At 43.3% G+C, this 26,403-nt stretch overlaps 2 protein-coding genes across 3 annotated transcripts in view; both read left to right on the top strand.

Moving 5' to 3' along the window:
• usp45 (ubiquitin specific peptidase 45) overlaps positions 1–12,123 on the top strand; it is a 30,851-nt gene extending 18,728 nt beyond the window's left edge. Inside the window, exons 9-18 of the mRNA XM_079227474.1 lie at positions 3,137–3,224; positions 5,672–5,753; positions 6,101–6,192; positions 7,191–7,247; positions 7,435–7,566; positions 8,736–9,387; positions 10,175–10,272; positions 10,625–10,711; positions 10,892–11,036; positions 11,796–12,123. Of these exons, the coding sequence (XP_079083600.1) occupies positions 3,137–3,224; positions 5,672–5,753; positions 6,101–6,192; positions 7,191–7,247; positions 7,435–7,566; positions 8,736–9,387; positions 10,175–10,272; positions 10,625–10,711; positions 10,892–11,036; positions 11,796–11,926 (1,564 nt within the window). The 3' untranslated portion in view covers positions 11,927–12,123. The remainder of the gene's footprint in view (positions 1–3,136; positions 3,225–5,671; positions 5,754–6,100; positions 6,193–7,190; positions 7,248–7,434; positions 7,567–8,735; positions 9,388–10,174; positions 10,273–10,624; positions 10,712–10,891; positions 11,037–11,795) is intronic.
• Positions 12,124–18,877: 6,754 nt separating this feature from the next.
• On the top strand, positions 18,878–25,822 carry pnisr (PNN-interacting serine/arginine-rich protein). 2 transcript variants are annotated; one of them, XM_079227473.1, is made up of 12 exons: positions 18,878–18,899; positions 19,398–19,506; positions 19,679–19,855; positions 20,164–20,417; positions 20,846–21,008; positions 21,709–21,905; positions 22,059–22,199; positions 22,309–22,408; positions 23,024–23,077; positions 23,453–23,647; positions 23,844–24,939; positions 25,450–25,822. In XM_079227473.1, exons 2-12 carry the CDS (start codon positions 19,419–19,421, stop codon positions 25,481–25,483), a joined length of 2,499 nt encoding a protein of 832 aa, XP_079083599.1. In that variant the 5' UTR covers positions 18,878–18,899; positions 19,398–19,418; the 3' UTR covers positions 25,484–25,822. The 2 variants fall into 2 exon arrangements, with proteins under 2 accessions (XP_079083599.1, XP_079083598.1); XM_079227472.1 differs by having other exon boundaries at positions 23,841–24,939.
• The last annotated feature ends 581 nt before the right edge of the window (positions 25,823–26,403 follow it).

Below are 26,403 nucleotides of genomic sequence, written 5' to 3'. Positions count from 1 at the left end.
AGCTTGTACCCAGGCCTTGTTTTACTCCAAAGCTTGTCGGTGGTGTGGAGATGGGGGAAAATAACTTTAGATTCAAGTCTCAAATATGTATGTACTTCCTCCTGGACCCCTGGAGTCTGAGGTCAGGGACAGTGGTTTGCATACTACTACAGTCCACTGCTGCTATTTGTTCAGCATGGCATGCCCTCTCTCTGCATGTCTGGTGCATAAGATTAATAAAGAAATGCCACTCAGTGGCATTCATCTACACCTGCTTCTTTCAAGGACTGATTCAATTTTCAGGACGGTCACTGGACACTTTCTTCTATTGCAAAGAAATGAAAAGTATGCTGGCTCTCTGCTATATCCATGATGAGACTTTATGAGAAGCCTTACATCCCTGATAGAAATTGCTGAGGACAACAATAGATTCCATCTCGTGCTCTGGCATGCAGGACACGCACATCTACATTGATGTAGACCAGGGGCAAACATGAAGAGGCAGGGCTGGCATGCTGGTCTGCTCAGGAGGAAGACCTCTTTCAGGTTGAAGAAAAGAGGCAGATATTGATCAAAGTAATACAAAAATTGATGTGCGCACATATGCTGAGCCGAGAACCACAGTCCAAGGATTGTAATTTAACAATCTGGGGCCGGTATTTCAAAAGGATCTCACAGGATTATAGGATCTCACAGTTTGCTGTGTCGGCATGCATATCATAATAACTTTAGCTAGCTAGCTAGTATACTTTTACGTATTGAGATCATGATCCAACCTACCAATGTTTTAAATACTCTGATGAAGTCAGTGAGATCATTTTGATCCTTGACTGATGAAAGGGAGATTTAATTATCCGGATCTAAATGAATGGTTTTCAAACACTGGACCCTAATGATAACAATGCATTAACTTTATTCCACCAGTGAGTGGATCCTGAATATAAGGATAAATTTGAAAAAAATTAAACCTGCGCAAATAAGTTGATGAATACATAAGCTGACCATAAAGTCTCCTAAGGCAGGTATAGATTTAGTTAGTGTCTCTCACGCTTGCAAAACCGTTCTTTATAATTGAAGGGATACGCACAGAGGCAAAGAGGGCATGGACTTAAGCTTAATTTAAATTGTGCAACACAGCTTCCACAGTCTCCCAAAGGAAGTGTGTATTGATTGAAAGAAAAGAAACTAAAAAGACCAGAGGTCAATAGATGCTGGATGGTTTACTGATTTAAGAAAATAAAAATAAATGTATTGACATGTATTTATATATATTTTACACTGTAATTGGCTTGCAGGTATGTTCCAACTTTGTTTCCTGGGTGACAGGTTTTGTTGAGTTTTATTGTTGGTAAAGACGCAATCAGTCAAATCAATAGAAGAAATGTGGAATGGACGCCAAGTTCAGATATGTGTATGACTTTGTTCTGTACCAAACTCTATTATTCATGAGCATATTGGAATCATTGAGTCATAGTTACGTTTAGTTTTTGTCTGTGCGTGAGCAAGCGCTGGATGAGTTTACTGTGTGAGGTGTGTGCGGGTGCATTGTGTCGTTTATACAGTACGTGTGTGTGTGTGTGTGTGTTTGGGGGCGGGGAGCTTGTGTGGCCTTGTGTCTGGTACTAACTCATCCGGCTATTAATTGTGTTAGCACCGCAGCTGTTTGCATTGGCCAGATTGAGAGCAGTGCTACAGGGCCCTTCTGCTTCTCTCCACTGGGATGAGCTTCCAGACCTCCTCATTCCCACTGATCCCAACCAACCTTTTAAATTTCTCTCTCTCTACTTTTCCGTCCGTCTGTCTCTCGCTCTTCTTTCCGTCTCACTCTTTTCCTTGTCTGTTTTGCTCAGTATTCCTCTCTCTCTCTCCGTGTCTCTCTCCTGGGAGATCGACAGACTAGTCAGCCAAACTAGAGGGAAGCATTCCTTCACATGCTGTCCACTTTCAGGGATGGTGCATAAGTGACATGTGCTTTGTACCATCCTCACCCCTCCACCCACCCTTTCCCATGTGTCTGCACGAAAAGGGCATAAGAGGCAGATATCGTGTCTTTATGTGAGGAGGGGGCTCCTCCAGACCTCCTGGTTATGACCTGTGTCGAGGACAGGTGGTTGGCCATCTCTCCCCCAAACACGGACATCCAGTCTTGGGCCACATGTCAGCGTGTCTCAGAGGGATGATTCCTTTAAAGTGAATTATTCCAATAAGTAGGATTAGGAATGGCGTTATTAATTGGATACAAAACGCTGTGGCCAGATTGTCTCCCGACCAGGATAATAAAAACCCCACTGAATATTATTATTGTGTATAATTATTAATAAAATATGGTGAGTTTCTGGTGGATCAAACAATTGGGGACCAATTCCATTTACAAACACAATAAACAAAAGATAAGTTTGCCCCTGTTTTAAAGTGGCAGCAGATCTATTAATACTACACTGGGAGAACCCGAGCACCACTGGTGTAATCGATACATTGCCATTAAAAGAAGTCAATCCACCACCCTCCGAACATCCTAAACATTCGACCTATGGCTTCTCTAATCAGTGATGTGGTCTCTCCGTGTGTGTCGTGGCCGTTGTGCCTGTCGGACCAACCTGTCCTGTGGTTATGTGGCTGGCTCGGCCCAACAGGTTGCATTGGCTCCAGCCCCGGCTGCCCATCTGCCCCTGGCATCTGTCCTCACATCTGCTTCACTGTGGACGGCCAGGGGACGTCCCAAGGAGAGCCTCCCCTTCTAACTGCTCCGGCGTGAATGTCCAGGATGGATATCCACCAACAAAATGACAATAATGAGCCAAAACAAAAGGTCAAGGCGATAAGTTGACTGCCAGCGCGGTAGAGCTGTGCTTCGACGACCAGTTATGATTATTATATTTGTCCTGTGCAGAGCACTTTTGGCTCGTAATGGACGTCTGTGTTCAACCCAATGGAACAAAGATTGTGTAAATTGGCTATTCATTTTAGTGCATGTCTATCTTTTCAGGCTTCCTGTATGTATAAGATATGATTTAAAGTCTGTGGAACAATTTTGAATGAAAGAATTACAGAAAATAAATACATGAGGACAGGATCTCATATATCAATCAAATAATTGTTTTAGATACTGGCAATAAATTTGACTTTCATCTGTTTTTTTATTTTGTTTTTTCCCCAGAGCGCCGCGGTTCAAGGGCTACCAACAACAAGACAGCCAGGAGCTCCTGCACTACCTCCTGGACTCCATACGAGTAGAGGAAACTAAAGTAAGCGTACATACAAACACATACTCCTGGAATGATTAAGTCCAGAATATAATTGCTGTTGATCTTTTGCCTTTTTGCACTTTTTTTCGACAAGTTCGACTCTTAGTTACAAAAAGATCCTTCAAACCCTTACAAAGTGCTCCTCGTACTTCTGATGTTTGAGGTTTCTTTAAAAATGCATTTTAACATTTGGTAGAAGAAAATGTGCTAATGTGCTAGCGAAGACACACACCGCATGCACATGGTATGTCGGATGATAAAACAGTTTTTTTGCCACGCTTTTGCTGACAAACCCATCATCCACTAAAGATTACACCTGCTGAACATCAACGGTGAAAATGTTAGCCTGCTGGCATTTAGCGCAAAGCCCCACAGTGCCCAAGTACAGCCCTCAGAGGCGCTAGCATGGCTGTAGATTCTTCTATTTGATGTGGCAATTTCTGTTTTATATATTTTTTTTATTTTGCTGCCTTCAAATGTTTGTCTGGGTTGCTGCGTTGTGTTTTATGGACTACATTAAACAATTGAATCAAGCAACAATGATGGCAGTCCACTCATATAATTCATCCAATGCCTGAAATGAGTTGATCGTAGCACCAATAACAGAATTCTCTGGACATTTTTTGTTTTGAGAAGCCATCGTAGACTAGTGTAGTCATAATGTAAGGCATCCGGCGGTGTATGTGGGTGGCAGTGTATGCTCTCACAAACCCAATATCAGTTTTTTGCTTGGCAAGTCAGTTGTTGTTGTTTTGTTGTTGTTTTAACCTTATGGTGCCATGTTTTTGGCAAGTACAAACTTCCTTCACAGGGCAATTAGGAGGCCCCACAGCAGCCCTTTTCAGGGCTGAACTGGCCCCTGTGGCCCCACCAGTGGCTATGTGAACCAAGGAGGAGAAGTTAGCGGGTGTGTTTAGTGGTCAACCCCAGACCCAGGAGGGGCCGCAGGCTGAGCTCCCCTGCTCCCATTCAAACTTGTGAACACTGACAGTTGTGCCACTTAGGGGACTTGCAAGTGGCACGACCGGCATCATTGTGTGATCTTGGGAAACCCACAGCTGCCGAATGAGCTCCGGGGCTGTCCCATTGTGCTGGAGGGTCACCCACAGCCCCCCTCCCACACACACACACACACACACACACACACACACACACACACACACACTCTCATCAGCCCATCTCCCAATCCAATCAAGGAGGTAAAGAGGGAGGGGGCCACAGCCTCCTCTATTCATTCACGCAAAAACTTGTTTATACAGCCAAGCACATACAGTGGTGTTTTAGCCGACATTGTTGAAGGATTTCTAAATTGAAGGCAAACATTAAACTTGTTACAAAGTTTTCTAATAACGATGAAATCTCTTGTAGGATGTTTGTTACTTTTTCAAACACTAGACAAACATGACTCACAAAAATTATAATTCGAAGCCGTCAGTGACGAATCTATGCCAAGTGAACATGAATAAACCTATTCATTTTGAAGAGGACCATTTGAGTAACATCTAAATTCCATTAAAATAACTTACACACACTGTCCTGTGTGATCCGCGTGTGACAGAGAGAGGCTGGTATTTTTAGCAGTGGGTGTCACCGACCTTTTAGAGGCCCTAAGTGTTTGTGTTGATTGGCCATTAGTATCAGAGATCTAAATATGCTAATTTGGCCCCAGACAATTATCACCAATTAGCTGAGACGGTAGGTCTTACTCTCTCAGGGCATGGACTGTCCTTCTTCGCCCTGTCTTCGTTTTAGCCTCCACCCCTGCACCCTTGTACCAGCAACCCTCTCCAGTCACCCTCCCCCTGGCGCATCCTGTGTGAGACAGTGCACGCTGTTACTTTGGGGAAAGGGGGAGAGCGAGGGTCTCGGGTTACTGGTAATTAATTAGGAGGAGAGGCTCAGCCTGGTTTGACTGCTGACTGAGTGGGGTGCACGCTGGCTAGGCTGGGATTAGTGGGACTTTTTCTGACCTAAATAGCCAGTCCAGTGCGTGGGTCCCGGGACAATGGGGGGCTGACTGGTCTCGACCGCAGACATAGACCGCGGCCAATTATCTATTGATTGGTGCTTCACTGTGGCTGTGCCTCTTCACAGCTCTGTCGCCGACACACTCACTGACCATGTCACCTCCAATAAGAGGGCCCTGTGAGAAGCTCAGAGACACACACAAACATGCACCGTTAATTAAGAGATTTACACGCTAACGCTTTTCGACAAGCACAATAATTATTTTACACTAATGACGCTTATCATAGGTATACCTGTCAAACAGAGCTGTGAGCTGGATTTTGATGTTCCACTAATGGATGTAATGGAGGGAATTCACGAAGAAGAAGAAGAAGAAGAAGGAAAAAAAAACATCCCAGAGTGAATTTGTATTTTAATTCATGTATTTATTTAGCATAATTTTTAAGCCTGCATCGTCTAATTTTATTTGTTGTGTTTAGAGGGTGAAAGCGGGAATTCTGAAGGCTTTCAACAATCCCACAGAGAAGACAGCAGATGAGGAGACCAAACGCCAAGTCAAAGGTTTGTGTACTCACTGGAGTGGGGACATGGCCCAGATCAACAGTCCCATCTTGTGGCAGCTAAAGGAACTACAAAGGGTGGTTTGATGAAGGACAGAGCACAGTATCATCTTTGTTGGATAAACCTTCACTGCTACCTGTACGTTTCTATTGAAAACACTTTAAACTAGCCAGCTTGTTCGAACTGATGACTCGTATCTCCGTATTTTATAGCATGTGTGTGTCACCGTCGACAATCAGTGTCATCATAATTTCCGTCAAATAATGACTACAATGGTTTAGTGGAGTGCAGTGACAGATTATTCTTTGCATTATTCGATTAAAAACAATGTCTCTCTTCCCCACTAGCATACGGAAAGGAAGGTGTGAAGATGAACTTCGTTGACCGCATTTTCGTGGGCGAGCTGACTAACACAATTATGTGTGAGGAGTGCGAGCATGTAAGTGTGTACGTGGGTGAACAGTCACAGCTCAATCTGATGACCTCAATGGAACACATAGAAGCACCGGGTCGCCAAGATCACACTTCCTTCAGACAGTAATTGATTTTTAATGCAGCAAATGTGTAACCTTACCACTTTTCATTTTATTTTTGCTGCACGATAGATTGTCGTACAATTTCCAGCAACATTCTCCATTAATCATAAATTGACAGATATTTGTCACTGACCTAAGGTGTAGCTCACCAGCATCAAGATGCCATTTCTTTTCGAACTGTTGCATCCACTTTTGACTAAGATAGCCCAGAACCAAAGGATGTGCTCAAAAAGAAGTCAGAGAAGAAGAAAAGGGAAGTCAGCGGGGAAAACAAAAAGCTCTTCAAGGACCAGCTCAAACACCAACTGTTTGCAGCAGGCGTTCACAATAACACGAGGGAGCTCAGAGTCGGTAACAAAAGCAAATGCCACTATGAAAATTCATGAACATCCTTGAAGGCAGGAAGCACCATGTCTGGAGCTGGAGAGGAAAAAGCAGAACAAATAGCACCTTCCCAGAGCTCCTCGCAGATCTGTTGAAAATCTGCAGCAGAGGTTGACTGTTAAAAACTGGCTATATATTTATATTCAATTTAATTCAGTTTGGTTTATTTTGTATAGCCCAAAACCGCAAATTTGCCTGGGAGGACGTTACAATCTGTACACATAACATCCCTGTCCCGGGACCTCACATCGGATCAGGAAAAACTTCCTCAAAAAATTGAAAAAACCCTTTCACAGGGAAAAAAGGGAAGAAACCTTCAGGAGAGCAACAGAGGAGGATCCCTCTGGACAGAAGCAATAGATGGCATGTGTACCGAATGAACAACATAACAGTTACAGCACATTCAATAAATAGGACAGAAATGATTCATTCAATTAGTGTGTGTGTGTGTGTGTGTGTGTGTGTGTGTGTGTGTGTGTGTGTGTGGATACTGACTTCCATGTAATTTGCCTTTCAGATCTCCACAGTGAAAGAGGCTTTTATAGACATCTCTCTGCCCATCATAGAGGAGCGGGTAAGCTGCTACAGCTGTTCATAAGAAAAACTGTGCAAATAATATCAAAGGATGATAATTACCACTCTCGTACAGACAGTATTACTAAGTTAATGAGAAAAAAAAAGGCGAGATTGTTTTTGCGTTTCGCAGGTTCAAGCGTTGTTTATGGTTGCAGAACTGAAGAGGCTCTATATCTCGTACTCAGATATCAAAACCCTCCAACCCTGGTCGGCTGGGGAAGGGCAGCCGGGAGCAGGACACCCACGTGACTCACAACGACCAGGTTCTCTCTGCAGCGCACTCTGTGAACAGAAACACGAGGAAGCTGAGTGGACAGGTGGGGATGCACCGACTAGTTTGAAAGTTTCATTCATAACGCTGACGTTCTAAATTAACATTCGAACACTTGGCAGTTTTAACAACTCGCAGCTCGCAGGTGGTCACAAACAGGCTCAGAAGTGTTGTGTGGAGTTAGATTCCAGTGGTGGGAGTAGGATTGTTTCTGACTCTTGTGACAAGGAACGCATTATATTTTTCAAAATTCATAACATGCTTTTTATCAAATGAAATATTCAGCTTCAATTCATATTTTCACAGTAGTCAAAATAATGGAGATTGCACCCAAAGAAAGATACACACTGAGTTCTGTTCATTAAAGAAAGTTGATTTAATATAAAAAGAATATTTAAGTTGAGGATGTTGTTCAAGGATTTATAATTTTTTTGGAATGAGGTCATAGAATATGACAATAGATTTTCAAAGCTTTGTTCGAAAACTTCAATGGAAGCTTAAAATGTAAAAAAAAAAAATCAAATAGAAAAAGAGTTTTGGTCTAGCCATAATGTTAAGTGTGTGATGGAAAAGGAGTTGCTTGTGAGTACCGATTATTTGAAAATTGACTCTCTTCTCTTTACTGTTGATATTCATGCTTCTCACAAAGAATGATCTGCCAACTTTGAACATTTTGTTTGTTTGTTTTTCTCTCTATTGAAATGCACATATTTTTGCGATGTACAAAGCCTGGTCCAACATGTCATTCTCTTCATGTTCAGCTGTTTTCTCCTCCTGTGTGTGACTTTGAAAGAAGACAAAGCCTGGCCCTTTAGCCTCCACAAGGGGACATTCTCTTGTAACGTTAACACCAGTAGAGATACAAAGCAATTGCAGGCTGCAATGGCAATTAAGCTAAGAGCTGAGCTTTACCAGATGTGTAATCATCACTACAATATTCATCAAATGTAGCACATACCCTCTAAAGTATTTCACACCCACGGCACACCCTTATATGTATTTCTTAATAAAGTGTGTGCCCTTGCAGATAGAGCCACAAAGCGACTGATTCCTTTGCTGGCAACGTAAATGCTTTTTTTCCACATTTGAGCAGTGCAAACAAGCGTGGTGTCGGCAGATTGGGAATCAAGATCCTTTTTTACTGTGAAATCTTCATGTAAATCTACCTGCATCTCTGAAAGGCTCTTAATGCGCGTCTGTTGTTCTCTCCCCAAGAAGCTGCAGAGCAGGAGGTCTTCGAGCTCTGTGGAGGAGAAGGGAGCAGGCTGCAGTGCGGAGCGGCCAGAGGAGGAGGGGGTAGCCGCCGGATCCGCCCGCGGCGTCTCCGTCTGCAAGATGGCCGCTGCCGGCAGCCTGTCGGACGGCAGTGAAAGAGACTCGGCTGCTCAGGACAGCAGCAACGACGCCGACAGCGAGGCCTCAGAGAGCGAGTGGGCGCCGCGGCCCTTTTCCTCCAGCCACAGCCGCGGGCACATGTCCACCCCGTCCTCCACCTCCACCCTCACCCCGTCCCCCACGCCCGTCTCCGCCACCTCCCCGTCCTCGTCGTCCTCCAACACGAGGCAAGGCGGTGCCGTGGAGCAGCTCGTTACCGCAGTGTCCAAAGTCAACATCGGGTTCACTTCCGGGGACTGCTCCTCAGAGGGGCAGGGGGAAGCGCAGTCGCGAGACAACCTCCACCATCAGCACCACCAGGGGGCCTTCCAGGCGCTGTCTCACAGTTACACACCCAGCTCCAAGGAGTGCTCCATCCAGTCCTGCCTGCACCAGTTCACCTCTGTGGAACTGCTGATGGGCAACAACAAGCTGCTGTGTGAGAGCTGCACTGAGCGCAGACAGAAACAGCTGCGCAAGAGCAGCTTGGCCGGTAAGAGAAAACCTCTGTAAAGACGAAGGGCTTTGAGAATGATGACAAATTTTCAGTTTCTTTGCAATTTCTCGCATGGAATAGCCTTCATTTCTAAGAACAAGAACAAACTGGCGAGTTTCACATGGAAGTTCTCTTTTTCTGGCCATTTTGAGAGTATAATCGAACCCACAAATGTGATGCTCCAGATACTCAACTAGCTCAGAGGAAGGCCAATTTTATAGCTTCTCTAACCAACATAACTGTTTTCAGTTGTGCTAACATAATTGCACAAGGGTTTTCTAATCATCCATTAGTCTTCTATGCGAGTAGTAAACACAATGTACCATTAGAACACTGGAGTGATAGTTACTGGAAATGGGCCTCTATAGACCTATATAGATGTTTCATTAAAAACCAGACGTTTCCACCTAGAATAGTCATTTACCACATTAACAATGTATAGTGTATTTCTGATTAATTTAATGTTATCTTCATTGAAAAAAACAGTGCTTTTCTTTGAAAAATAAGGACATTTCTAAGTGACCCCAAACCTTTGAACGGTAGTGTAAATCACAGGTCGTCCATAGGAAACCCTTAAAGCAATACTCCACTCGCAGAACCCGTCTTCAGAATATCAAACTCATCGCCTGCAGTCTTGATTTTTGGCTGTAATAAGTTTCGTTATTTTCAGTGTTCGTCTTCACTCAATCACTCAAATTCACGACTTTGTTAGTTTGAACAAAACAGAATTAGGTTTTTAACAGCTGGACCTGACAGTTCTGTGTGTTTTGTGTTGTTGGCATAGACAAGAAGATGGAGAAGATTTACACCAGTGCTAGGAAGCAAATACTGATCTCCTCGCTGCCTCCTGTCATCACGTTGCATCTGAAACGCTTCCATCAGGTGAGAAGCCCCGCGCTGCCTGTTCTTGCCCTTCGTGTTATCGTTGCATATCGTCAAATGTTGTATTTGATGCAGCAGTGTGTGTGTGTGTGTGTTTTTTTTTTTTTATGTCCTTGACATTTCATTTCGAGGTGTCGGTCTGTTCATACCATACTAGTGAACGCCATATCTCCCTCGCCCTCTTGGACTCAAGGATGAACTGATGAAAGTTTTGGTTGTCAAAGGTCACTGTGACCTCACAAAACACATGTATATTCTTGCCTTAACTCATATGCTGATTATGGCAATTTCAAAGAAATGTCCAATAGGATAAACTGGTTAAGTGATGACATTCTCTTTTTTGCATTTCAAGGCGGGGATGAACTTGCGAAAAGTGAACCGCCACGTTGACTTTCCCCTGATCCTGGATCTGGCTCCGTTCTGCTCGGCATCCTGCAAGGTAAAATATATACTTTGTGTACTTCTCTTCTACGTCAACACTTAAGTATCGGAATAGTAAAGTACTACCGTACTTTACTATTACGATACTGTTGGTTCTACTGGTCTTGGAACTTCCAAATGTTATCTCCTTTTCCCCTTTTTGCTAATATTCCTCCGTTTTTCTTCTTTTAATTACTAGAACCTGGCAGCCGATGAGCGTGTCCTCTACAGCCTCTATGGGATTGTCGAACATAGTGGCTCAATGCGAGGGGGCCACTACACCGCATATGTAAAAGTGCGCACTCCCCAGAGGAAAACGGAACAGCACCACAGGAACTTGTCAGGTCAGGGTTTAACTCTCGATCTCCTCTAAGACCTTTTACCTATTTTCTGTGTCGCCGTGTTTGTGTGTGGTTCATGGAAGCGGTCAGTATTTCGCAGCAAAGGCCTTACTCCCCGTGACCTCGAAAATGTCCTTTTCAAAGGGCAGGATGAATAGAGGTCTTTGTGCTCTGTAGATACATGTTGTTTTCTATTTTTTTCTGTTCTTCTCAGGGCCGATGTAACAACGGTAATTCGGAGTAGGAAAAAGCCAACGGACTAGCAATCGGCAGATATAGAATTCACATAAAAACGATAATGTAAAAAACAGCCACAAAACTGTGCAAGGAATGACGGACATAATTATTCTGCAAGATCAAAATTTGTTTGATCTTGCGTCAATTCAGAGTGATAGCATGCACTTCCAGAAAAGGGCATCCAATAGTGACAGTCCTCCTTCTCACAAACATGTTAATTATCATTTCACAACATGATTTTATCTGCCTCAATCCATATTCGTTGGCGTTTATTCTTTCAAAAGCAACATTTTCAATGTCTCCCAAATTATTACAGCTGCCCTGCTTGCAGCGGTTTCTACAAGAGGGGGCAAGCACCCGTTTAACACGCATTCAAAGCTTCATTCAAAAACCTCCATGGGTAGCTACGGTGTTGCCGCCTGATTAATGGTCGGATCAGCTCCACACAGCTGCGTATTTCTCTCACGAGTCGCCCACAATTGCCCCACAATAATGACACCCTCTGTGTGCGTGTGTTTTTTTCAGGTGCGAGGGAAGCCGGGAGCAGCTTCCAGGGCCAGTGGGTGTACATCAGTGATACCACCGTTCAGACGGTACCAGAGTCAAGGGTACTCAACTCTCAGGCATACCTGCTCTTCTACGAGGAACTGCTGTAATGTGACTTAGTAAAAGTATTTTTCCCTGGATGTTCGTTTTGCTTTGTATTGTTGTAGTTTTTTATGTACATGCCTGTACGACTACTCATACTGTATCTGTGAGTCGGTGGAGGAGGGACAAAAAGGGAAAGACTTCACTGTACACTCATTTGTCTTACGTGAGGGGAATGACCGTTTTGCATAAAAAAATATTTGAATTTCCAGTTTTCAAAAATCCTTCCCTTTTTTTTTTTTTTTTTTTAAAAAGAAGAAGAAAAAAAAAAAAAAAATATATATATATATATATATATATATATATATATATATATATAGAAGAAAAAAAAAGAGGTCGGGAGAAAAGCGTGTTACTGAACTTGAGCTGTTCTAAGTTTATCGTCTATCTCCGTCATGATCAGGTGCCTGAGATATTAACTGCATGAAAGCGTTTTCTACAGTAACTAGCAGGAAATAAGCAGAATTATTGCATGCTAAACTGCACTCAGCTCTGACTAGTTGATGTCAAGTGTGTATGTGTGTGCGTGTGCACATACACACGTGTGAGTGAGAGACAGGAGAATGTAGATTCAAGGTGCTATGTGTATCGTTTTCACTCTGCTTCTCTCTGTCTGCATTCTACACCGTTTGGTTTATTTCCGGCTCGGATTTGTTCAGATGTGTGCTCTCGATTGTTTCCGGCAATGGCAGATGAGAGATGGAAGGAAATGCCGGGAGGAGAATGAATTCAGACAGGTTTGTTCTTTTCAGTGCAGAGAATGGAGCACGAGGACAAGGCTCCGCTAGTCCACGTCGATGCGTCCTTGAGCGAGACACTTAACCCCTAATTGCTCCCCGTTGCTGTGTCTACGGTGTATAGAGCAAACATGTAAGCTAAATTTAATGTTATGTAATTCGTGACAAAGTTTATGGGAGATACCGGCATGCATTTGGGAATCTCGAGCACTAGCAATGCAGCACCACAGGCGTTAAAAGCAGTGTGTAGGGTTTAGTGGGATCTATTTGCAGAAATGGTTTTCACTACTCTGTAGAATGGTTGTGTCTTCATTTACGTAGACGTCCTTCATATCTACAAAAAGAGCGGGTCCTCTTCACGGAGTCATCGACTGTACATGAGAAGTAGTCGTCGTGACGTCAGCCATCTGTTTGTGGACTGATGTTATGAAGCCTTGATTTCAGCATTTTGGCCGTCGACATCTTAGTTTTCTTCCAACCAGTGAGCGGAAGTTACCATATTTGGACTGCGGAGGAGTGACAAAGAGACGCTCTGGTAGCGATAGCGACCTGTCAATCACAAGGTAGCCCCGCCCTAAAGCATGCCCTACTGTATGGTCTATTTGACACGAAATGGGAGCATAATTTACTAAATGAACATCAGGCTGTTAGAAGTGTGAAGCAGGGTCTTTTTCTAATAGACAGACAAACCAAACACCGGCAACAGAAAGAGCTTTTCACGTGTTAACATTACCTGAAGGCCACTGTAGTTCTCTGACACGCTTGGAAAGGGAGGGGTGAAATCTGCAACCTCATCACTAGACACCACTAGATTCTACACACCTTTTTAAATAGCGACTAGTTATTGTCTCAGTCCTTACCCTCTGTATGTATGCTAATGATGATAACCAAGCTATCACAGCTTACAGTCGTTTAATTCGCCCTATACTGGTTTAAATTGTTACACATAGCACCTTTTAAAGAACAGCACAACAATTATTTTATAGCCTCCTTTGAAATGTTTTTTTCCTTTTCTTTATTTTACTTTACATCAGAATGTAAACATGTGAGACTATCAGTTAATTACATTTGCCAAAGACAGGTTTTGCAACCGCAAATGAGAGCAGAGAATCCAAAACAAACACGGAGGAGTTTACTTCATACAGTTTATTTAACTTTTGTTCTTTCAAGGTCGTCAGTATGGTTCTCGAGTGTCGCACAAAAAAACGCACTCGGATGTTTATCAGACCAACAAAGCACCTTGTCTGCCTTCATTGTATTTCAGCTCTACTGTTGCTGTATTTGCTCACTCACAAACCCGTTGAGTTGTTCAACGAAGCGCTGTGACTATCCATAATACTATCAGTAACGTTACACAAAACATAACTTTAACGAAGAAACAAAGTGAAAGGCTTTAAAGCCTGACTAGAATAGAAAAGCATCTTTGCTGTAATGTGCATGGGTTAATGTAAAAAATGAATGTATTGCTTTTTCTTGAAATGTCTGTCAAATGAGCTGTTCATCTTTTTCTATGAAAATGTTTTAGATGAAAAAAAAAAAACGAAAAAAAAACAATTTTCTTGGTTGTTGGACATTTGCCAAAACGGTAGAAAGAACAGGGCTGAACATGTGCATTACAATCTAGCGTTACTTTTTTTTTTAAACAAGGACAAATTCAGTGCCTGTGCTTCAGGTTTGAGAAACCTGTGCATGGTGAGAGCAAAACATATGCAGATTAAAATGCAAAGAGGGATGTGTGGCATATTTATGTACAGTATAAATTACTGTAAGCAAAAATAATAAAGAGTATATGTAATTGTGCATAATAGAAACGATACAAAACCATGGTGCTTCAGGCGTGCAGGTTTTTTTCCTCAAGACTGATTTTTCTTTCCAGAAAGTCATTTAATTTCATTTATGAAATTATTGAAACACTTGGAATGAGTAAAGCTGCAAACTGTATAAAAAATAAATCTAATTTATGAACTGAATATTCTGCAGGACTCTTCTTTCTCTCTGTTTGTGCAACGAGATCCCAGGGGAGAAGGGTTTTGCTGTTTCTGTTTCTGAACTTGGATGTCAGCCTGTTTTCACTACAAGGGGCATGTTGTCCACCATCCCTCTCTGGGCTGTCGCTGTGGATCCCACGGTGCCATATTCAGCCCGTCTTCACCGGTGATCGGCCCTGACGGGTGCAAAGCAGCGCTGCTTCAGAACATGTCGAGAGCTGGTGAAGAGGAGGTGGGTGTGGAATCAGGAAAAGGGCAACGTCCAAAAACATCGCAGTTGCACGTCCCCCCCGTTCCCACACGCTGTGACATCCCAGTCACGCTGCCGGAACATTGAAACAGGTTGTCAAGCCGCCACCAACAAAAAGAGAAAATCGTTTCTGAAATGCATTTGTCTATTTTTAAAGCGAGAGGGGGGAAGGGAGGGAGGGTGTCTTTTTGGCTCGGGGACATGCTGCTGAAGCATTAGATGTGATTTAATCTCACTTAATGAAAGGCGCACCCCCTCCCCGCCCCATCCTAGTGTGAGACCGTTGTAAGAAACTAATGCTGGAATGCTCGTTACTGTCTGCCTAGCTACCAGCAGTGGAGGTCACGTTCTGCTGCTCTCACCATGCAGGCCATTGTCACGGTCAGCCTCAGCTATAGGTTAACCCAGTCAACATGTTTCCCTCGCGCAAACACACACACACACACGTCACCACTACTTATTGACACTAACAGAGCACATGATGGAGCCCTGAACAACACCTGTACATGACCCCTTCCGAAGACAGGGCATGTGTTAAATAGATTTCAGACACATTTTAGGGAAAGGGCAACACCCAGTAAGAGTCGCAGAGCAACCGGACATCGGTGCACGGCACTTGACACCTAACACACCTATATTTTGCCACAGCCTTTCTAATGAAATCACACTCATCGATCTGTAATACTGGACTATTGCTAACCGTATGCTGCCCTCTACTGATACAGATATATTTAATGATGAGAAGAAGAAGAATAATATCCTTAATGTCATACCAGAAATACAGAACAAAAGGCTTTACATGAAAAGAAAACAGACAAAGAATGAACACAAAAACTGGGAAAATAAGATGTAAAATACAACACACTTGGTCAAATAAGATAGAAATTCAAAAATAAAATGAATGTAAAACTGAAATAGGAACTTTCAAAAACGGATATGGAAAAGTAGTTTGGTCAGACCACTTTGGATCTTTTAAGTCTAAAGTTATGGTCCCAAATACCAAACATAAATGTGCTTTTTCTGTTATTATAATTATTGGTCTAGGAACCGTCTGTTGAGTAATTTTAAGACACTGGAAGGAAATAAAGGCCTCAGAACTGAAAGCTTGGGTTGGTGCACCGGTGGAAACGGCAACTTGTGTATGCTCAGTAGAATAAGTGGGGTCAGGATAAAGAGGTGTGTCCCTGTGACGGATTCTGGGATTACATTCAAATGGAAGATAGGTGAAGATTAAAGTAAAAAGATGAAATATAATGCATAACATAAGATGGAAAATAAAATCCAGTTGAATAATAAACATATTAAAATCCGTACCCATATCAGGGTTCACTCTTCTGTCTTCAAGTGTCTGTTTGTTGAAATGTTTTGTTGCTTCTGTCTTTTCTGTGCAATTCCTTGCTGTTTTTTTGTCACCAAAATATATATTTGTTTTGTTAACCTCCAGATGCACTTTTATTCAAACTAAACCTATATGCAGTATTATATGTACAATATAAATATGCGACACACAACTCCTGTCGCGTGTCTTAATGTTAAAATAGTTTTATTAATTCACAACAGAAGAAACGGACAACTAGAACTATCGACAACAGCACTAAAAGTATACTTTGCAGAGAAAAAGTCATGCTGCCTCTGTTGTCTCCAGGCAGGACGCAGCAGGAGACGTATTTTTGCAGCCAAGAGAAGAAGCAGCCGAACCCACTCATGTCTGCCCTTTTGACCTCTGAAAAGCAAAGGACAGTCATCGCCTGAACTCATCACGGCAGAAGTAACAGTTAACCGGTGTGACCAGACCTGACGGCGCCGACACGAGTCGGTATGAGTACCACCTGTTGAAGGATTCATGCAAGTGAAGCAGGTGCACCTCCGCTGCAAAGCAGTTGAGCCTCTTCGCTAGGACGTCTTGAGTGTGACCCTGTCTGACCTTCTCCTGGATAGACAGGACCGCGTCGCCTCTGATGGAGCGGTGGAAGGCAACCTGACCGAGAATGGTGCACGGAGCAGTGGAGACCCGGCCCTCAGCGGCTTTCGTGACCCCTGCAGCCATTTTGCTGAGCTGCTTTGAAGGTGTTTGGAGAAGGTATTTGGAGGAGGCAACCAGAATACCTGCAGCTCCTGGCATACGGATGATGAGCCTGGCTGATGATTTGGGGATGTCTGCGGGTTTGAGTACGCTGGTGTTTTTAAAACACCAGCGTACTCAAACTCTCAGAATAAATTTGTGTCAAAATATGACTCACTGAAACAGTGGAGGGATGGCCTCCAGTGGCCTGAGCAGCCTTCTGGCTTCAAACTCAACGTCCCTCAGCTTCATGCTGGTGTTCCCCTCAAACACCTGAAACAAGGTGTGAGACATATTCAAAGAATACATCAAGCGTCATGTAAAAGTCACTTCCGAGCTGCTGTGTTCAGGATCGTGGACTTACCAGCTTGAGAAGAGGCCTGGCGTCAGTTTCATTGAAGTTCTCTTGTTCAAACTCCCGGAGCCTTCAAACAGAGAGGAAACATAGACGTCATCTTTACCAATCCATGAGCAGAGATCACATAAATGTGTGTGCGTATTTTTTATATTGATGGAGCCTCATAGGAGACGGCGTGCCAGAAGATCAAACAGCAGCTATGAAGGATTAAGGAGTTGGTGAACTTACAGAGTGTCTGATAATTGAGTCACTGGGATCTATAGAAAAAACTATTTGGGTCAACAGTCAACTGATTGAACCAAGGATTGCGAAGGGACGAAAATAATCTATTTTATACACAATTTACATTTGTGCGATCAAACATGCGGAGAATGAGCACGAAACGCGTCCAGGACCACCGTGCATGTGAGCTCATGTAGTCAATGGCTGATATCCAGCTCAATGAACGGCAGTGAAGTGACAAAGCTGGACAATATGACTATGACTGTTTCTACTCATAACAACACTTTGGACGAACACTGTAACACTGTCAATAAATGCCTTTTGAATGCATTACAAAAGTATTTAAATAAAATGTAATTCAACATTATTAAGCTTCTTTGTTTATTCATGTTGTAGACAAGATAGGATAAAAATGCATATTTCAAGTGAAAATCATTTTACTGCTAAGTGGCTGTATCTGCAATCTACTGCAAATTACTGTAACAAGAGACATGGTGTAGATGTATTGCTTCATCTGAAATGCATCGCTGAAAAAAAATCTAATATCTGATATCTGCCATTGTCTAGGTCACTTAAAAAGTGTGCTATAAATTAAAACTACTCTTAGGTCTCATTTTAAGAAGGCCGATAGTTTAATGGACAGGTCTATGTTTTTTGTAGAAAGACCCAAATCTACAAACTTGAATTTTAGTTTGTATTAATTATTTTAAATATTTATAGGCAGACAGTCATGGTACTTTTGACTCATTCATTTTTTATTTTTTTATTACAGCAATCGTCTGGTGACTTCTATTCAAGTTTTACATTTGTTCAGCATCATTGTGCTCATTATCATCCACCTCATCAGCATCTGAATGTCTCCCGGTCCCTAAGCTGCCTTCATGTGCTGCTCGTAAACTCCTAATTTAAAAAATAGAGAAGTCATAGTGTAAAGTAAAAAGTGGAGAAACCGTCTACATGTGTGCAATTGATGGTTTAACTAAGTAATTCACCACCAAAGTATGTCTAAAATAAACCAAGACGAGCTACATTGTAGCAACAGTCACATTAATTGCAGGGTACGGGTTGATTAATGTGGTTATTTAGTTGTTTTGCCGAAACCCCCCCAAAATCGAGGATTAACTTAGCTTTTTGTGTTTAAAATGGCGTTTTTAAAACGGCAGAGATCCACGTATGGAAACGCTTAAGTGTAAACTCAAAATACGGAGCAATTTTGGAAAAGAAAAGACTAAATGGTAAATAATAGAAATTGCCGATCGCCTCTGAAGGCAGCAGTACTTCGATTCACACTTCCTCCGAGTCGTCCGCTATAGCAGCCATTTTAATTCAGAACCGCAGAGCTGGAGAGAACCCGTCTGGAAAAGGTGGGGACTATGTTACTCAAAGCACAGCGCTGATAGAAGTTTCTTTCCCACTTTCCCAACAGCGTAGATGTTAAGTTAAATGTTAACGCGCATGTTTTCATCCGGTAAGATAACCAAAATGGTGCAACTATCTTCTAGCTTTATTTTTTATTTTTGTAGCTTAGCTCACGTTAGCTTGGGCTAGCTTCTTTAGCTCACAATTGCGGTGGAGGTTGAGATTTCACCGGCCCGAAGTTTATTTCAGTATCATGTGAATAGTAATAACACAGTATGTTCCCCAATACCACATGACGTTAGTGTTGGCTTCCACCATTAACGGAGGAGTGGTTTCCAGTTAACGAATCGCTAAATACAGCTCCCCGGTCAGCTAGATGAAGCTAACCGTCGCTCTTTTCTGGCCATCAGAGGAAAGCCAAGTGTAATGTTGCAGACCTCGTCATGTAAAAACAGACGATGCTGATGGTGCAAATCTGACTCTAGCTGGCCTTGATCTTTCAGTTGTAAATCCAGAGGAGAGTGATGTGGGACCAGGGAGGACAGCCCTGGCCGCAGTGGCCTCTGAGCCAGCAACAGTGGATGCAGTCTTTCCAGCACCAGCAAGATCCAGGTTTGTGGATGATGTGTATGCAACTATGAAAGCTTTTTTCTCTCCAAAAGAAGTGCTTTTGCCAGGGCTTCTTTTGCACATCTACCCACTTCTCAAACAGATAAGATTGCTTAGGTTTCAGGAGACCTGTAACAACTTCTGCATGGGTGTTTGTTGTTCTGGGTGTGTGCAGGTCAAGTGGACTGGGCTGCCCTGGCACAAGCATGGATTGCCCAAAAGGATTCGACAGGGCCAGAGCCGCAAAACATTCAGCCCAATGGCCAGGACATCCCAGGCCTTGAATCAGTTGGACCAGGCAACCATGGCGCCTTCCAGGGTGACCCAGCATTTGGCAGAATGTGGCAGCCAGGTACAATTTGAACCCCTTTGATCACTTCAAGTGTCACCAATTGCTTTCTTATTTTTGTCTGAACGGTTCTTTTCTCCGGTGCGGGAGATGGTGCAGGAAAAAGTCAGTACGTTCAGTAGCGGATTACTATTATTTATTAGACTGAAGAGAATCACGGTGATGTTTGACACAATTTGTTATATCTCATATGTATGCACTTAAACCGTTGGATACCAAGTACCTTTGGAGTAGATTTTGGGAAGAATAAACAAAACAAAAATGTTTGCATTGCTTTGGCTTCTGTTTATTAATTATGTTGTCAAAAACAGAATGGGGAATGCATGGCCAGCCGCCGCCGCCGCCTCCTCCCCCTCCTCTACCCCCCCCTGAACAGGCCTGGATCCCTCCAGGGTCAGGACCGATGGATGTGGTGAACCCCAGCGAGGACAGCAACAGCCAGGACAGCGTGGAGTTCAACTCTGAAGCCCACCACGGGGTTTACCCCCAGAACAGCCATGGGTATGGGGCACAGCCCGACAGCTACGCCATGGCCCCCATGGCCATGAACCAGTTTGATTATCAGGTATGCAGATGCTACAGTAGAAAGTGTTGAAGAGTTTGGGTTTTAGTGTGACAACCAAGTAACTCGAGAAGGAGCAATCCATAGAAACTGTGCCGGGTCCCAGCAGCTAGGTGTATCAGTCATTGCTCTCTTGATGCGCTGCAGAGGAAAGTGTTGGCTTGTTGGCCACCAGGCTTCAGAGACCGGCCCAGGCATGCCAGCATGGTTTGGTTGTATTTATTAGCAAAACATTTTTTTTTCTAAATCTTTTTCGAAACCAAACAGACATTCTAGCCCGGTCAGGAGTGATGGATGGATGTCAGCTAACTAAATCTGGGGAAAGACAACGACGACCCGACACTCAGTGCGTGTCACTTGGTGGCAGTTAACAGAGAACCTTATGTACTTTGAACCAGCTTTAATTTTCAGTTTGTACCGTCTCTCCACAGCATGGAGCCGCCTCATCCTTCGCCCCGACGCCCACAAGCTTCCACTCTCCATACTGGCAGGGTCCTCCACAGAACAGACGGGATACCAGGCCACCCGGCTTCAGAGACCGGCCCAGATCTCCTATCCAGCTCCCTGTCAAACAGGAGGCCCCCGCACTGCTAGGTGAGTGTGTTTTCACTCAACTAATAGCCAGCCATCATATTAAGAACTTTTATTTGTAGGGCGATGTAATGCATTGCGTCATTTGAAAACCTCAATAAATGTTTTGAAAAAATAAATAAAAATTACATTTGGTACAGCCCTAAGATAAATACAACGTGGCTTTGAGCGTTCTCACTGCTCCACGCCCTGCACTGGACACAGGATTTGAGCTGGCAGTCTTCCCCAGCATTTTCCCCAAATTCCCTGATGATTGTTTTACAGGCCGTGTGGAATTTAACCCGCTGTACCCAAGCCGTGTTGCAGACCCTGCATCTTGCCAAGCATCCGATTAGGCTATTTGATATGTTATTAGATTGAGTTATTTATTTAGCATATTCCTTGACAGACATTTCGTTCGTTATTTGATTTATCTGCCTGTAGGACAAAACAAGAAATTTAATGCATTGAGCTTTGGGAACTCTGATGGGCCTTTAGTTTATTTTTTACTGACATTTTGTAATACAAATGAGTAATTCAAGATGTAACATATAGTGTTCAGATCATCAGCTCATTGTAGCCTGATTAACACACCTCACAGTTAAGCTCAGGATACTGTCAGCATGGTAAATGTTGATTTCTAAGTTGTTGTAAAAAACATGTATAAAGACTCAAAATGGGTTAATGTATCTTCACAACAACTTATTTTGACCTTGTATTTCAGCCTTAGATGCGGTTAAAAGGCGCACACTACCTGCATGGATTCGAGAGGGCCTCGAAAAGATGGACAGAGAGAAGCAGAAGAAGCTGGAGCGAGAGCGAATGGAGAAGGAGCGTTCAAAAATGGCCAAAGAAGATAGCAAACAGCATGAGGCAGAAGAGGAAGGTGACGGGCCACGTGTTCCCCGCAAGAGCAAATTTGTAAGTTACACATTCCTGGCCTTGACGGGGAAGGGGTTTACTTTGAAAAACAGTTTAGGCTTCCTGTGTTGCATTGGTGTTGTAAGGACTTTTAGTTTTATCTGGCACATGCTTGTTGATTTAAATATCTGTCCTTGCTGCTGTATGCATCAGGACAGTGACGATGAGGCGAATGATGACCATGACGATGAAGAAAAGGTCTCCGTCAAGAAAGAGTTTTCTGGCCGGAGCCCATCGCCTCCTGCAGAGGACAGTGAGCCTGAAATGACGGAGGAGGAAAAGGAGTTCCAGCTGGTCAGTTTGATCATTCAGATGATCCTTTCTGCATGTAGACGGTTGTAGTTGAACTGACTGTTTTTAAAGAGGAGATGTCGAAAATAATATACCCCCTGGTTGTGTTTAGATGATCATCACAAAAACACTTCTGACTGAGATCCTGCTTGAGGTCACCAATGAAGAGATCCAGCATGTGGCCAAAGAGACTCACCGCAAAGCCACTCGAGGTCTGCTCTTGATTCTTGCCAGAGAATGCATCATCTATGCTTGTCACCAAGACATATTTCAATCTGAAGAGAATCCATCATGTGCATAATCTATTTAAAATGTAACTCAATTATGCCCTGTAAACTAGGGAGATTGAGCGTCAGACATGGTAGTGTGTCTGATAAGCATTTTCAACCATTCTCTGCTAATGCATCAGAAGGAGAGAGAGCAATGCTTTTCACAAACAGTATTTGACAATCTGGTGTTCTGGTACATGGTATTGAAGGGCCTGCTGAAAGACTATGATATGAGTGAATTAAGTTTCAGCGTTGAATCTGATCAGCATCCAACTTGTAGATACAATGGGCTTCCTCCATTGACGTGACTGTGCATTAGTACAGATTGGTTCTTTCCCTCCTGTGCGACTGTTTGACTTGGATTGTGTGTCAGAATTTTGTTTGTTAACCCTCTCTCTTTTCTCCAATTTTATTTATTTTTTTCTTTTCTCTTGTTACCAAAAGCAGCTCTTGTGAATAGTGCTTTATCTGTGACCTCCTTCTCTAGCGACTCTTGCCTATGAGAAAATGGCAGGATGTGTTTTAACATGTTGTTCCTGTTGTTGATGTGAATCAAAGCTCCTGCAAAACAGCTGGCACAGTCAAGTGCACTGGCTTCTCTGACTGGTCTCAGTGAGTATCCCCTTTTCTGTCACCGGGAGGGGTAATGGCGGGGTGTTAGTAGGAACATAGGAACAGCTGTTGGCCAGAACACCCAAATCCTCTTCCTAATTTATACGATTCATTTAATTAGAAGTGGACTCTGTGATGGATTTGGGTTTAGTCTTGCACTTTGATGATAGAAGCATGCTCCTGAAAACAAAGCATTTCTAGTAGTTATGTATTAGGCTATATGTATTAGTTAGTCTTTAAAGCGGTTATACAGGAGTAAGTGTCTTTCACTGGGACATCGGGTTGGGATTAAGGGTTTTCAAAAGTGAAACCTGATTGTGAGAGATATCTTTGTCCTGACCAACACTCAACAACCCGGGGGTTCTGTTGTGGCAGGTGGACTTGGTGACTATGGTTCAGATGAGAGCGAGGATGAGGACGAACGCAGCGTGCGAGGGTCTGAATCTTCCGACACCGACGAGGAAGAGTTGCACCACCGCATCCGAGAGAAGCAGGACGCCTTCCGTCGCAAAGAGCGGGAGATGCAGCAGCTGCAAGAAAAACAAGCACAGGAGGCTCTGCTTGCACGTGGTAAGACGTGATGTTCATGTCCTTATAATTACATCTGTGGAAATGCACAAAGTGTGACCAGAAGTTAAAAGATCAAATTTAATGCTGACTTGATCTCATCTTGAACGTCACTCAAGATTATAAACACTATTAGTGTCTTACAGCACCTAATGCGTCCTTGTTTATTTTTTATCTTTGTTGTTTGTTTCTACAGAAGAGATGGCGAAGGAGAGATTGAGCAGAGAAAAGGGGGATTATGATGAGGGCCAGCCAGAGAATCCACACAAACAGGAAGTAAAGGAAAGGGAGGCGGAGCCCTTGGTAGAGAGGCGTAGGTCCCGTAGTGAGAAGGAAGGTAGCGAGAGCAAGCACTCGGGCAGAGGGAAGGAGCGATCAGGGAGAGGCGGCAGCCATTCCCCAACCAACGGTCACAGCAGCAGCTCCCGCTCCACATCCAGCCACAGCAGCCGTCGTTCTTCCTCCTCCTCGTCTTCTTCTTCCTCCGCGTCTTCCCGCAGTTCATCACGATCCTCCTCCCCTCGAAGGAAGAGGAGGCGTAGCCGCTCCTCCTCCCACAAAGCTCGTAGGCGCAGCCGCAGCCACAGCTCCCACAGGCATCGCAGTGATCGTAGTGAGAAGGTCAGGGACAGGAGGAGGAGCAGCGCTGAGAGATCAGGGCGCCACAAGAAAGAACGCAGTGACTCCAGAGAGCGCCGTAGCCGCAGGAGTAGATCCAGATCCAGAGAGCGAGACAGGGCCAGAGCCAGGGCTAAAGACAGCCGCAGTCGCAGCCGAGAGAGAGAAAAGGAAAAGAAAAGGACCCGGGACGGCCGAGATGGCAGGGATGGCAGTCGTAGCAGCAAACACAAGCAGAAGGCCTCCAGCAAAGACAGAGAGAGAGGGAGGGAAAGGAGTCATAGCCACGAGAAAGACAAGAAAAAGAGGGATAAAGATAGGGAGAAGGAGTCCGATAAAAAGAGAGAAAAGCCAAAGGCCAAAGAGAAGGAAAGGGATAAAGGAACCTCTGTAGTTACCGAGGAGAATGGCAAATCGAAAAAAAGAAAAGAGAATGACTCGTGCACTGACTCTCAGAGTGACAAGCACTCTCGGCAGGATAGCAAAGCCAGCAAGAAGGGCTCCGCCAAAGCTAGCAAGAAGCGCTCTGACTCTGACTCAAGTAGATCCCCTACCCCGGAAGTTAGCAAGGAAAAGAAATCAAAAAAATCCAAACGTAGTCGCTCAAGGTCGACGGAAAAATGTCACAAGTCTGGTAAGAAGGCAAGCCGCAAACACAAGTCTAAGTCGCGATCAAGGTAGTATTCGTTTTTTCCCCTTTCTTTCATACTGTATGTTTTCATTGTATGTCTCGTTGTGATTCTGCTGGAATTCCTTTTAATCTATGTATTTGCAATAACTTTTTAAAAAGGCAAATGAAAATGTACTGTCAACTGCAGTCACTTCTGCTTAACTGTGTAGGGTCAAGTCTGATGCATTAAAGGGGTTTAATGCTTCATGATGGTCTTATCTATTAAATGCAAAATGCCATTTCTGAATTTCTAACAATAGTGACATGAATTCTCAATACCCCCCCCCCCTGTTGTCCTACTAGAGTCTGTTGTGTAGCCCCTTGTTAAAATGTTTCTTTCAGCTCATAAAGAAAGCCTTTCTGTGTACAGCTTCTCTAGAGTCTGCAGAACAGTAGTTTGTAATGGATATTATGTACAGTTTCTTTGGGAGGGGTGTTTGTGCATGTTTGTATTTTTCAGTCTGAGTGGGTATGTTATTGGTGCAGTATTAATGTTGTGTCAACGTCTCTCTTTCAGGTCAACATCCCCCTCCCGTCGTAGCAGACGCTGAGGAGCACAGTTAACCTCCTGATCTGTGCACTTTACCATTTTAATTCCATGAGTTGAACAGGCTTGTCTCATTATAGAGGCAGTTGTGTAGGTGAACCCCCCTCGTACATCTTTCATCTTTGTAAATATGTTATTATTTTTAAAGTGTGACTGAAGAACAATACTTTTTGACTGGTAGGAGTTTTCACTTGCATCATTATGCAGAGTAATAAGCCCATGTGGACACTAAAAAAATAAGTAAAAAAAACTCAAGTTGTACCATTTTAAAACATAACAGAATTAACTTTTTTTTCCCTCCAAAAATTATTGTAAGTTGTCCAATAAAACTGTGTGTTCATTGTCTTGCCTCACCGGCTCTTTTTGTTCATGCTGTATACAACTGCAAACAGGATTTTTAACACCTCACGAGGATTCATAGTTACATTAGTCACTAAACGCCAAATCACACAGGACAGAGCAGCTCCCTGTGGGTGTATAGTTGTTCATATTTAAGCTGGCTGAGTACTACTGGTAAGGAATCAAATGTCATCCTACTCATATCAGTACAGCTTATCGTTTTTTTCTGCTAAAAAGAAGTGCGGCAATGCAGATTTGACATTAATTCAGTGTGTACATCCTCATTAGAAGACAAGTATATCACATTTTCTTCTAAAGGATGTGAATTGTCAAAGAATGCCTATAAACCTTGGATGTCAGAGTTTATCATGGAGCACAAATATATCAAGCTTCAAAAAATTCTAAAAGCTGGCTGAGCATCAATGATTGCAACGTGACATAAACCTCGAAATAGTCAGGAATATATTACACGAGTAAATTGCTTTATGCAACATTTCTTGGTGTTCAAAGATTTGTTTCCCCGTCAGCAAAGGCGGTAGGAACTAAAGTGTGGGTTGTTTCTGCCCGAGCAGAAAATACACGCGC

The sequence above is a fragment of the Taurulus bubalis genome, assembly GCF_910589615.1.
Source record: "Taurulus bubalis genome assembly, chromosome: 12".
NCBI classification, from domain to species: Eukaryota; Metazoa; Chordata; class Actinopteri; order Perciformes; family Cottidae; genus Taurulus; species Taurulus bubalis.
Note: the sequence above shows the minus strand (reverse complement) of the source record. Positions and strands in the feature narration are given on the sequence as shown.

Coding starts and splice junctions, on each gene's coding strand:
- pnisr (XM_079227472.1), top strand. CDS start 19,419: ATGTGGGACCAGGGAGGACAGCCCTGGCCGCAGTGGCCTCTGAGCCAG. Junction 19,856..20,163: donor TGGCAGAATGTGGCAGCCAG/GTACAATTTGAA, acceptor TGTCAAAAACAG/AATGGGGAATGCATGGCCAG. Junction 21,009..21,708: donor GGAGGCCCCCGCACTGCTAG/GTGAGTGTGTTT, acceptor CTTGTATTTCAG/CCTTAGATGCGGTTAAAAGG.